We start from the raw sequence: 11,515 nt of genomic DNA, 5'->3' as shown, positions 1-11,515 counted from the left end.
GATACACTGGGGGGAAAATGACATGAATTTGAAGCAAGAGTAGGGGTAAAAAATACAGGATTGGCTGAAGACAACAGCGGTGGAAGAAACAGTCCACACAGCAAGCACAGGCAAGGGATCTAAAAATCCATCTTTGGCTATATGTGGTCTATCCTCTGTGCTAAAGGTCCTTACCAGAAGTAATCTATCTATCATCTATCTGTCGATCTATCTATCCATCCTTGTCTGCTACTGATCAAGGCATTTTAATTTATTTTTTAAATATTTTATTTATTTATTTGACACACAGAGAAAGATCACAAGTTGGCAGAGAGGTAGGCAGAGAGAGAGAGGAGGAAGCAGGCTCCCTGCTGAACAGACAGCCCAATGCTGGGCTCAACCCCAGGACCCTGAGACCATACTGAAGGAAGCTGAAGGAAGAGGCTTAACCCACTGAGCCACCCAAGCGCCCTGATCAAGGCATTTTAGCTAAAAACCAAACCCGCAGCTGCCGGGTCCCTACGATGAAGATGTTCCATCTTTGATCGGTGGCATGTGCTCAGAGTGTGTCATGGAGGATCACTAGTGCCAAAAGCCAGCTGGCGATTGGTTGTGGGAGCAGTTCATTCCTGGAATAGGCGCCTCCAGGCCTTGCGAGAGGGACCCGGAAGGCGCTGGGGGCGCGCGTGGGGGCCTGGGCTCGGAGAGGGAGGTAGAGGTTGGAGTGGCGAGTTGGGGAAGGGCTCCAGAAGGTGGGCGTCCAGGTTGAAGTAGCAGAGAGGAGGGCATCTCCTTGGACTAGGGGTGGGGGCCCAAGGCCAGGCACCCGGTATGGGGCCCTGCGGGTTGGGGCAGGCCACCCTTGCAGCGCAGGGGCGGAGCGCAGGGACGGAGCCCGCTGCAGGGTCCATCCGAGGCGGCAGGAACTCGCGGTCGGCGTTTTCCTCATAGGCCTCTTCTTGGGCGGCCATCTCTGGGGCAGAAACGCAGAAGAGGCCCCGCTCGACGGCGACGTCGTGCTCGGGCGCGCTCGGGAACGCGCCCCGTTCCAGGCTGGCAGGCGAGTGGCCCTGCCCTCCGGAGCGCAGGAGAGCCTCGGGGACCAGCACGAGGGTGAGCTCTCCGACGGTCACTTGCAGGGCCGACGTCGGCTCGGGCTCCAGCACCAGGTCTACGTCGTCCAGGAGCAGCTGCAGGGCACAGCCGGTGGACAGGACCACCACGGAGGTGAGTGTGTCCGCGGCCAGGGACCCCTCCAGACCCGCGGGCTCCTGGGTTCGGCGGCGCTTGGCAGGGCGGGGTCCTCCTGGCGGCGGTCCCCAGCAGGGCTCGGGGTAGGCGCTGGGGCTGCGAGGCCAGCTGCCCATCACCCGGACAGCGCTGCGGGCAGCGCTCTCGGGGCCTGGCGGCGGGTGTGAGGGACTGGGTCCTGCACGCCGTGACAGGTCTCGACGACGACAGAGCGGCGGAGCGCGGTACCGGGCGACGCAGAGAGAGTGCCTGGAGTTCTGGGGGCCCCTCCTGGGGCCGGAGTCCTGGGGTTCCGGTGGCGCAGCGCCGGACTTCTGGCTTCAGAATCTGAAAGTCCTCCCGCGGACTGGTCAGCATTGCGTTATTGGTAGGAGAAGTCAGGTGACTCGAGGGACCGTCTCATTATAAACCCCGCCTTCTGCCAAAGGGGATTAGGTTTAGTACAGCGCAACAGCAGAGTTTTGTTTTGTTGCTTTTAGATTTTTTTTAAAGTTTTATTTTAAAAAAAGATTTTATGGATTTATTTGACAGAGAGCACAAAGTGCGCAGAAGGAGAGGGAGAAGCAGGCTCTGCTCTGAGCAGGGAACCCAATGCGGGGCTGGATCTCAGGACGTTGGCATCATGACCAAGGCAGAGGCTTAACCGATGGAGCCACCCAGGCGCCCCATAGCAGGGGTTTTTAAAGAAAATGTAGATACATGGGGCGCCTGGGTGGCTCAGTGGGTTAAAGCCTCTGCCTTCAGCTCAGGTCATGATCCCAGGGTCCTTGGATCCAGCACCGCCTGGGGCTCTCTGCTCAGCAGGGAGCCTGCTTCCTCCTCTCTCTCTGCCTTGTGATCTCTATATCTGTCCAATAAATAAATAAATGAAATCTTAAAAAAAAAAAAGAAAGAAAATGTAGATACTTCTAGGATATCCTTATGGGGGTTATTGCTTTTATTCTTGGCCAGAGCGGGGGTGGGGGGAGGTGGGTAGCCAAAATACAGAATCAAAAGTACTTGCTTACTCTAAGAAGTAATCTATGTCTAATGTCCTCTAAGATTTTTTTTTACATATTTTATTTATTTATTTGACAGAAGTTACAAGTAAGCAGAGAGGCAGGCAGAGAGAGGGTGGAGGCAGACTCCCTGCCAAGCAGAGAGCAGGATGCGGGGCTCAATCCCAGTACCCTGGGATCATGACCTGAGCTGAAGGCAGAAGCTTTAACCCACTGAGCCACCCAGGGGCCCCTCCTCTAAAGACTTTGAAAAGCCTTTACTTCATCATAAATCACTGCTTCCCTGCGTCCCTCACATGGTTTTTGGAATTCATCAGGAGAGAAGTTAGAAATCCTAATTTTCTGTGATAAAAAAGCTTAAAAAAAATCAAGTGAAACTAACTTTTTTTTTTTTTAAATTTTAACTGCAGTCTTTTGCTTGGAGGTCAGACTGTGGTAATGATTAATAACAGTAGCAAAAATATATCAAAAGGTTAACTTTTTATTTTCAAACTTGCTGCCTGACTTCTATTATACTGTTTAAAAAATTATTCAGTCCTCATTAGGGGAACTCATAGGAAAGAAAGGAAAGTTGAGAAAATGAAATTCTTGGTTTGTGTTGGATTTGGGATTTAAAAACCAACACATATAATTTTAAAACAGAGGTCTTTGACTTTTACCTATGTATTTATGGCAAAAACCCTCAATGGGTAATTGCTAGGTAGTAGTGTGTGGCACCCTAACAATAATAGTTAATGCCAAACTGCTTTCTTAAGTAGTTGTCCTATTCTGTATTTCTGTGAACAGTGGGTAAGAATTTCCTCTGCACCACATCCTTGCTAACACTTACTATAGTCAGATTTCTGAACATTTTCCAATCTGAATATGTGAAATGATATCATGTATTTATATTGTATTTCTTTGACTACTCAGTTGGTCATGTTTTTATATACATATATGGGCCATTCATGTCACATCTTCTGTGTGATGAGTGTTTATGTTTTTGCCTTTTTTGATGTTATTGCGTTTTGGAACTTCTTTTTTATTGATATGTGTTGAAATGATCTTTTCCTATTTGTTTCCCTTGCCTGAGGGGACAGATCAAGAAAAAGTACTGCTAAGGCCAGTGTTCAGGAGTTTACTACCTATGTTGGTTTGTTTGTTTTAGGAGTTTTATGATTTCAGGTCTTACATTTAGGTATTTAATCCATTTTGAGTTTATTTTTGTGTGTGGCCTAAGAAAGTTTTATTTTTCTTCATATAGTTGTCCAGTTTCCCCAGAAGTATTTATTGAAGAGGCTGTCTTTTTCCCCCATTGTATATTCTTTCCTCCTTTGTCATAGATTAATTGATTATATAAGTGTGGATTTATTTCTGGGCTCTTAATTCTGTTCTATTGATATATGTGTCCTTTTTTGTGCCAGTACCATATTATTTTGATTATCGTGTCTTTGTAATATAGTTTGAAACCTGGGATTGTGATTCCTCGAGCTTTGTCTTTTTCTTCCTCAAGTTTGCTTTGGCTATTCAGGGCCTTTTGTGCTTCCATACAAATTTTACGATTATTTGTTCTAGTTCTGTAAAAAGTACTACTGGTATTTTGATAGGCATTGTATGAAATCTGTAGATTGTTTTGAGTAGTATGGATATTTTAACAATATTAATTTGTCCAATTGATGAGCTGGTTTATCTTTTCATTTATTTGTGTCATCTTCAAGTTCTTTTGTCAGGTCTCCGATGGACATCACACATATATTCAGAACATTTCATCCCAAAGCAACAGAATACACATTCTTCTTTACTGGACTTGGAACAGTCTCCAGAATAAATCATATCCTGGGTCACAAATCAGGTCTCAACTGGTACCAAAGGATTAGGATCATTCCCTGCATATTTCCAGACCACAATGCTCTGAAGCTAGAACTCAATCACAAGAGGAAATTTAGAAAGAACTCAAATACATGGAGGCTAAAGAGCATCCTACTAAAGAATGAATGTATCAGGAAATTAAAGAATTAAAAAAATTCATGGAAACAAATGATAATGAAAACACAATAAGGGACACAGCAAAGGCGGTCCTGAGAGGAAAATATATAGCAATACAAGCCTTTCTCAAGAAACAAGAAAGGTTTCAAGTACACAACCTAACCCTACACCTAAAGGAGCTGGAGAAAGAACAACAAAGAAAGGCTAAAACCAGAAGGAGAAGAGAAATCATAAAGATCAGAGCAGAAATCAATGAAATAGAAACAAAAAAACCCACAATAGAACAGATCAACAAAACCAGGAGCTGGTTTTTTGAAAGAATTAATAAGATTGATAAACTCCTGGCCAGAGTTATCAAAAAGAAAAGAGAAAGGACCCACATTAATAAAATCATGCATGAAAGAGGAGAGATCACAACCAACACCAAAGAAATACAAACAATTATAAGAACATATTATGAGCAACCATACGCCAGCAAATTTGGCAATCTGGAAGAAATGGATGCATTCCTAGAGACATATAAATTACCAACACTGAACCAGGAAGAAATAGAAAACCTGAACAGACCCATAACCAGTAAGAAGATTGAAGCAGTCATCCAAAATCTCCAAACAAACAAGAGCCCAGGGCCAGATGGCTTCCCAGGGGAATTCTACCAAGTATTTAAAGAAGAATTAATTCCTATTCTCCTGAAACTGTTCCAAAAAATAGAAATGGAAGGAAAACTTCCAAACTCATTTGATTAGCCAGCATTATCTTGATCCCAAAACCAGACAAATACCCCAACGTAAAGAGAATTACAGACCAATATCCTTGATGAACACAGATGTGAAAATTCTCACCAAAATACTTGCCAGTAGGCTCCAACAGCACTTTAAAAGGATTATTCACCATGACCAAGTGGGATTTATTCCAGGGCTGCAAGGTTGGTTCAACATCTGCAACTCAATCAATGTGGATACAATACATTAATAAAAGAAAGAACAAGAACCACAAGATACTCTCAATAGATGCTGAAAAAGCATTTGACAAAGTACAGCATCCTTTCTTGATCAAAACTCTTCACGGTGTAGGGATAGAGGGTACATACCTCAGTATCATCAAAGCCATCAATGAAAAACCCACATGAAAATCATTCTCAATGGAGAAAAATGGAGAGCTTTTCTGCTAAGGTCAGGAACATGTCAGGGATGTCCATTATCACCACTGCTATTCAACATAGTGCTAAAAGTCCTAGCCTCAGCAATCAGACAACAAAAAGAAATTAAAGGCATCCAAATTGGCAAAGAAGTTAAACTCTCACTCTTCGCAGATGGTATGATACTTTATGTAGAAAACTCAAGTTCTTTTGTCAGGTCTTTCACCTGCTTGATTAAGTTTATCCCTAGGTAGTATACTCTTTTTGGTGCAATTGTAAACAAGATCATTTTCTCAATTTCTCTTTCTGCTACTTTGTTATTAGTGTATAGAAACACAGCTAATATACAGACTTCTGTATATTAGTTTGTACCCTGCAACTTAATGGAACTCATTTATTAGTTCTAATAGTTTATTTTGGTCAAGTCTTCAGGGTTTTTTTTAAACATATGGTATCATGTCATCTGCAAATAGTAACAATTTTACTTCTACACCATTTAAAAAATATATTTTTATTTTACTTATTTTTAAAAGGATTTTATTTATTTATTTGACGGAGAGAAAGAGAGAGAGAGAGAGAGAGAGAGAGAATACACACAAGCAGGCAGAGCTGCAGGTTGAGGGAGAGGGAGAAGCAGGCTCCAGGTGAGCACAGAGCCCCATGTGGGGCTTTATCCCAGGACCCTGGTATCATGACCTGAGCAGAGGCAGCCGCTTAAGGGGCAGAGCCATCCAGGCACCCTCTTCCACACCCTTTTGAATAACATTTATTTCTCTTGTCTGATTGCTGTGGCTAGGACTGCTAGTACTATGTTGAATAAAAATGGTGAGAGTGGTCATCTTTGCTTTGTGTGTGATCTTAGAGGAAAAGCTTTTAGCTTTTCACTATTGAGTATGATGTTAACTGTGGGTTTGTCATATATGGCTTTTATTATGTCGAGGTGTTTTAAAAGAAATTTTGTCAAATGTTTTTTCTGTGTCTATTGAGAAGATCATATGATTTTTATCCTTCATTTTATGAATGTGTAGTATCATGTATATCGTGCTTTTTGGTAAAATTTAGAAGCACTTATATTAATACAAGGGATAAGATAGGGATGCCCCCAACAGCCATACCATTCCACTTGGAACTGGAGTAGTATCCAGCAAAAATATCAAGGAAAAATAAAATGTTAAGAGTCTTGTCGAAAAAAGAGATAATATTCTCATTATTTTCGACATATTCTCTTTATTAGTTAGTAAGATAATCTACAGATAAGGCGTTAAATAAATTAAATCATTTTTCTGGATACCAGAACAACATAATGAATCATTTCCATATACCAGAAACAATGTACAAAATATATTCAGGATCTTAGAACTATCAAAACACAGAGTCTTTAGAAACTTTTCCAGCACTGGAGAATTTTATTAAAAATCTGGAAGAAAATCATGCGAAAGAGCTGGTTCTTTTGGAAAAAAGTTCCCCAACCCAGCAATATTACTTAAACCATCTGATAACCTTTTCATTAAGAAAAGGAGGGCACACGATCATTGCTCCTCATTCTGTGTTTGTTTTGTATCCAACAAACATTTGTCCAGTATACCTATTTGTTAGATTCGCCAAAAACATTTACAGCTATCAAAAAGTCAAGATGACAAGGTTGTCATAAACTAGCAGGGACATTAGGGGCAAAACCCATTAAGGAAAAAAAATTGTTTTTTAAAGATTTTATTTATTTATTCGACAGAATGAGAGCGATCACAAGTAGGCTGAGAGACAGGCAGAGGGCGAGAGGGGAAGCAGGGTCCGTGCTGAGCAGAGAGTCGGATGCGGGACTAGATTCCAAGACCTTGAGATCATGACCTGAGCAGAAGGCAGAGGCTTAACCCACTGAGCCATCCAGGCGCCCCCGCCAAAATTTTTTTTAGGAATGTCTAATTTTGGAGGAAGAGGTGCAATGGTAGGGTGCTGGGGAAAGCATGGATTTTAGAAAGAAGTGCGAAACTAAGGAGAATGGAGCTACTTAAGCGTAACCTTAAGAGAAAACAACCTAAGCAGCGTTTCGCATTTCTGGAAGCACACTGTATTTTCTGCAGCATTTCGTTGCCGAGGTGATTTCCCTTCAGATGTTTCGGTTCGCCATTGACCCAAAAATTTGCAATGCAGCTTGCATCAAAAGAGCATCTGTCCGTTATTCATGCTTGGTGATTCTTGCCGGTTGTGCAGTGTACACACGGCGGCTCCTGGAAGCCTCTCCCAAAGGGCCCGCTGGGTGGCAAGGGATTGTGGGAGCAGTTCATTCCTGGAATAGGCGCCTCCGGGCCTTGCGAGAGGGACCCGGAAGGCGCTGGGGGCGCGCGTGGGGGCCTGGGCTCGGAGAGGGAGGTAGAGGTTGGAGTGGCGAGTTGGGGAAGGGCTCCAGAAGGTGGGCGTCCAGGTTGAAGTAGCAGAGAGGAGAGCGTCTCCTTGGACTAGGGGTGGGGGCCCAAGGCCAGGCACCCGGTATGGGGCCCTGCGGGTTGGGGCAGGCCACCCTTGCAGCGCAGGGGCGGAGCGCAGGGACGGAGCCCGCTGCAGGGTCCATCCGAGGCGGCAGGAACTCGCGGTCGGCGTTTTCCTCATAGGCCTCTTCTTGGGCGGCCATCTCTGGGGCAGAAACGCAGAAGAGGCCCCGCTCGACGGCGACGTCGTGCTCGGGCGCGCTCGGGAACGCGCCCCGTTCCAGGCTGGCAGGCGAGTGGCCCTGCCCTCCGGAGCGCAGGAGAGCCTCGGGGACCAGCACGAGGGTGAGCTCTCCGACGGTCACTTGCAGGGCCGACGTCGGCTCGGGCTCCAGCACCAGGTCTACGTCGTCCAGGAGCAGCTGCAGGGCACAGCCGGTGGCCAGGACCACCACGGAGGTGAGTGTGTTCGCGGCCAGGGACCCCTCCAGACCCGCGGGCTCCTGGGTTCGGCGGCGCTTGGCAGGGCGGGGTCCTCCTGGCGGCGGTCCCCAGCAGGGCTCGGGGTAGGCGCTGGGGCTGCGAGGCCAGCTGCCCATCACCCGGACAGCGCTGCGGGCAGCGCTCTCGGGGCCTGGCGGCGGGTGTGAGGGACCGGGTCCTGCACGCCGTGACAGGTCTCGACGACGACAGGTGAGGCGGCGGGAGCGGCGGAGCGCGGTACCGGGCGACGCAGAGAGAGTGCCTGGAGTTCTGGGGGCGCCTCCTGGGGCCGGAGCTCTGGGGTTCTGGTGGCGCAGCACGGGCGCAGGGCTCAGCCTGGGGCCTTCGAATCCCAGGTTCCTCACACGGACCGATCTGCGCGGGTATTTCAAGGGACGCCGGCGGAACCGAAGTCGCAAAATGTCACGCTAGGCTCCGCCCCTTCCGAGGCTCCGCCCCGTAGAGAGCGCGGTATCTGTGCGGCTTTAGAGCTGAGGCTGTGGTTAAGGAAATACTTCTGTGGGCTTCTAGGAGGCAGAACACGTGTCTAACTCATTCTTAGAAAAAAAAGGAAAAGATATAACAGCAATAGAACTTAAGACCTTGTTCACCTTTAGGACTAATATTTTTCCTGACATTTCATCCATTCTAGAGAAAAGACTACTCAAATAGATCACCTCCGTCCTCTCTCTCTCCACACCACCATCACCTCTCATAAAATGGACTTACCCAAATGCTCTGAAAATTTCTTTAGAACTGGGTCTATCATTTCAGGAGTAAATGGAAAATACTGACTTCTCTTCAGGAAAACTTCTGTTTTAATACTAAAGTAAAATATTTGTGGAACTTTCTTCCTGAGGGTTAAGTTTTTTTATAAAATTATTAATAATATCAATAGAAATTTAAACTATTATAATTAAATTGTTTTCTTGAGGAATTATTAGGACACGTCCACCATTTACTGTTTAAAAAAGTGATCTTTTTGGGATGCCTGGGTGGCTCGGTGGGTTAAGCCGCTGCCTTCGGCTCAGGTCATGATCTCGGGGTTCTGGGATGGAGTCCCGCATGGGGCTTCTTGCTCAGCAGGGAGCCTGCCTCTCTCTCTGCCTCTCTTCCTGCTTTTGTGTGTTCTCTCTCTCTTTCTGGAAAATAAATAAATAAAATCTTAAAAAAATAAATAAATAAGTGATCTTTTTCTTTAAAAAAATTTTTTTTTATTTCTTTTCAACGTAACAGTATTCATTGTTTTTGCACCACACGCAGTGCTCCATGCAATATGTGCCCTCTCTAATACCCACCACCTGGTTCCCCTAACCTCCCACCCTAAAAAAGTGATCTTTTTCTAAAAAAAAAAAAACAAAAAAAAAACCCCAACACTTTATTGAGGTATGATTGATATACAGAAAGCCATGTATATTTATTTGGAAAACGTGAAAATCAATGAAACTGTCATCTCAATCAATGCCATACACCTACAAAAGTTTCCTCCTGCCCTACTTAAAACAAATGATCTTTTCAGTCTTCACAACAGCTGACGCTGGGAGTGGTAAGCTGAGTTATCCAAAATTATATACCTAGTTTGAGTTAAATGTGGGAATCAAATGTAGACTAATCTGGTTTTAGATCATGGACTCTTTACTCATATGTTTATTGTATATACCTAGGAGTGGATAACTAATTGTTACTGTGTGTCTTTTCAAATTAGCAGGTAATGCTTCCTCCTATTTTTCCCCCAAAATGCTTTTCATAGTTTACACTTTTATAAGCAGAGTATGTTTCTATTTCACTACATCATTGCAAACATTTCTTACTGCAAGACTCTTAAATCTGATGTAGTAAAATGCTCTCATTGTGTTTTCATTCTGCATTTCTAATAGCCAGTCAAGGCGGATCGTTTTTCATATGCTTACTGGCCATTCTTTTCCCCCTTTTTTTCTTATTGGTCGTTCTTATTTCTTCTTCTTTGAAATATTCCTGCTTTTTTTTTTGTTTTAATGAGTTTCAACACTTCTTTCATTTTTTATGCAGTGCTGGTACCTTCCTCATTAAAGACCAACTGGATAGCACCTTCTTAAAAAGGCCATTGCTGATCACTTTATTTGAAATGGCTTTCTCTGTTCACTCTCTCTCATCACTTTCTTTATGGCCTTCATAATATTACCACAGTCTGTAAATAATTAAAATATTGTTTAGAAAACTTGGGTTTCAGACATACTTTATACCAATCATTTATGAAATGTGCGTGTAGCAAATGTCTCTATCATCATCTTTGAAGACTTTAGCCTTGATCCACTATAATTCTCACTCATTCTACTTCTGGTGTAATTTGTGGTGATTTTAATATGCTTATGGATCCCCCTTTCAAATCTTAGCCTCTGACTTCTCTTAATGTTCAATAATTTTGTCCTCTTTCCTCATTGACTCATACTCTTAACCTTGCCAGTTACTCCAAATTCTGGCCCCTCCATAATCCAATTTCAAACATCGTATTCTCAGAGCACCACCTCCTAACTTTCTAGCTTAGTCCTTTAAATATCCAAATTCGATCAGTCCTTCTTCCCTTTTGGAAAAATCCATTGATCCTATCACCTTTTCACTGAAACTGACACCATCTGGTCCCCACTTCCCTCTTTACCTGGAATTCAAATTCCATGGACAGTCATTATAATCGTTGTCAAATTTATATCTTCATCTCCCTTTCCTGCTTCCTGCTTTGCTGGTTAATATATTTGTTAATCTGTGGCTACATTTGTGTGGCTGAGTGGGGATGGAAAAAAACCTTAACCCCACTGACTAGTCTTTCTTTAAATTCTTGATCAGCGACCTCAAGTAGGCTACTAATTGCCGCCCAGTGATTTTACTATGTTGGTCTATTTCATTCATTTTTTCACTCTTGTAGATGAATATTGCATGCTTTCTTCTCTCTGCAAAACCTCTGATACCTCATCTCTTATTTTTTCTACTAGATGGTCACCTTTTTCTTTTTCGCTGAGACAAAGGAGCAATCAAAAATATTTTTAAAATTTCCCATAATCACATCTAATTAAGTTCCACTGGGATTGTATGTTTTGCCTTTTGTCCTCTTCCCATAGAAGATATGTCTGTGCTTTTAACAGTCCTCTTTATCCATTTGTGCAGTTCATCTCATCTCATTTTGCCTCCTCAAGAACATCACTCTAGCAATCCCCTCCTCTCTGTCAAGCACCATCAAATTTTACTATCTTCACCAATTCAATATCTTCAATATATAATTGAGAGCTAAAGTCTTCCATCTTCAA

General features: G+C 43.9%; 2 protein-coding genes across 2 annotated transcripts; both read right to left on the bottom strand.

Annotated features, from left to right (window-relative positions):
* Positions 1 to 602: 602 nt before the first annotated feature.
* LOC122910130 (proline-rich protein 23B-like) lies at positions 603 to 1,346 on the bottom strand. The gene has a single exon (XM_044254830.1). It carries the CDS (start codon positions 1,344 to 1,346, stop codon positions 603 to 605), a length of 744 nt encoding a protein of 247 aa, XP_044110765.1.
* A 6,263-nt stretch (positions 1,347 to 7,609) lies between these two features.
* Positions 7,610 to 8,353, bottom strand: LOC122910545 (proline-rich protein 23B-like). Its single transcript, XM_044255168.1, has one exon. It carries the CDS (start codon positions 8,351 to 8,353, stop codon positions 7,610 to 7,612), a length of 744 nt encoding a protein of 247 aa, XP_044111103.1.
* Between the last annotated feature and the right edge of the window lie 3,162 nt (positions 8,354 to 11,515).

This window comes from Neovison vison, chromosome 6 (assembly GCF_020171115.1).
Source record: "Neovison vison isolate M4711 chromosome 6, ASM_NN_V1, whole genome shotgun sequence".
NCBI lineage: Eukaryota > Metazoa > Chordata > Mammalia > Carnivora > Mustelidae > Neogale > Neogale vison.
Note: the sequence above shows the minus strand (reverse complement) of the source record. Positions and strands in the feature narration are given on the sequence as shown.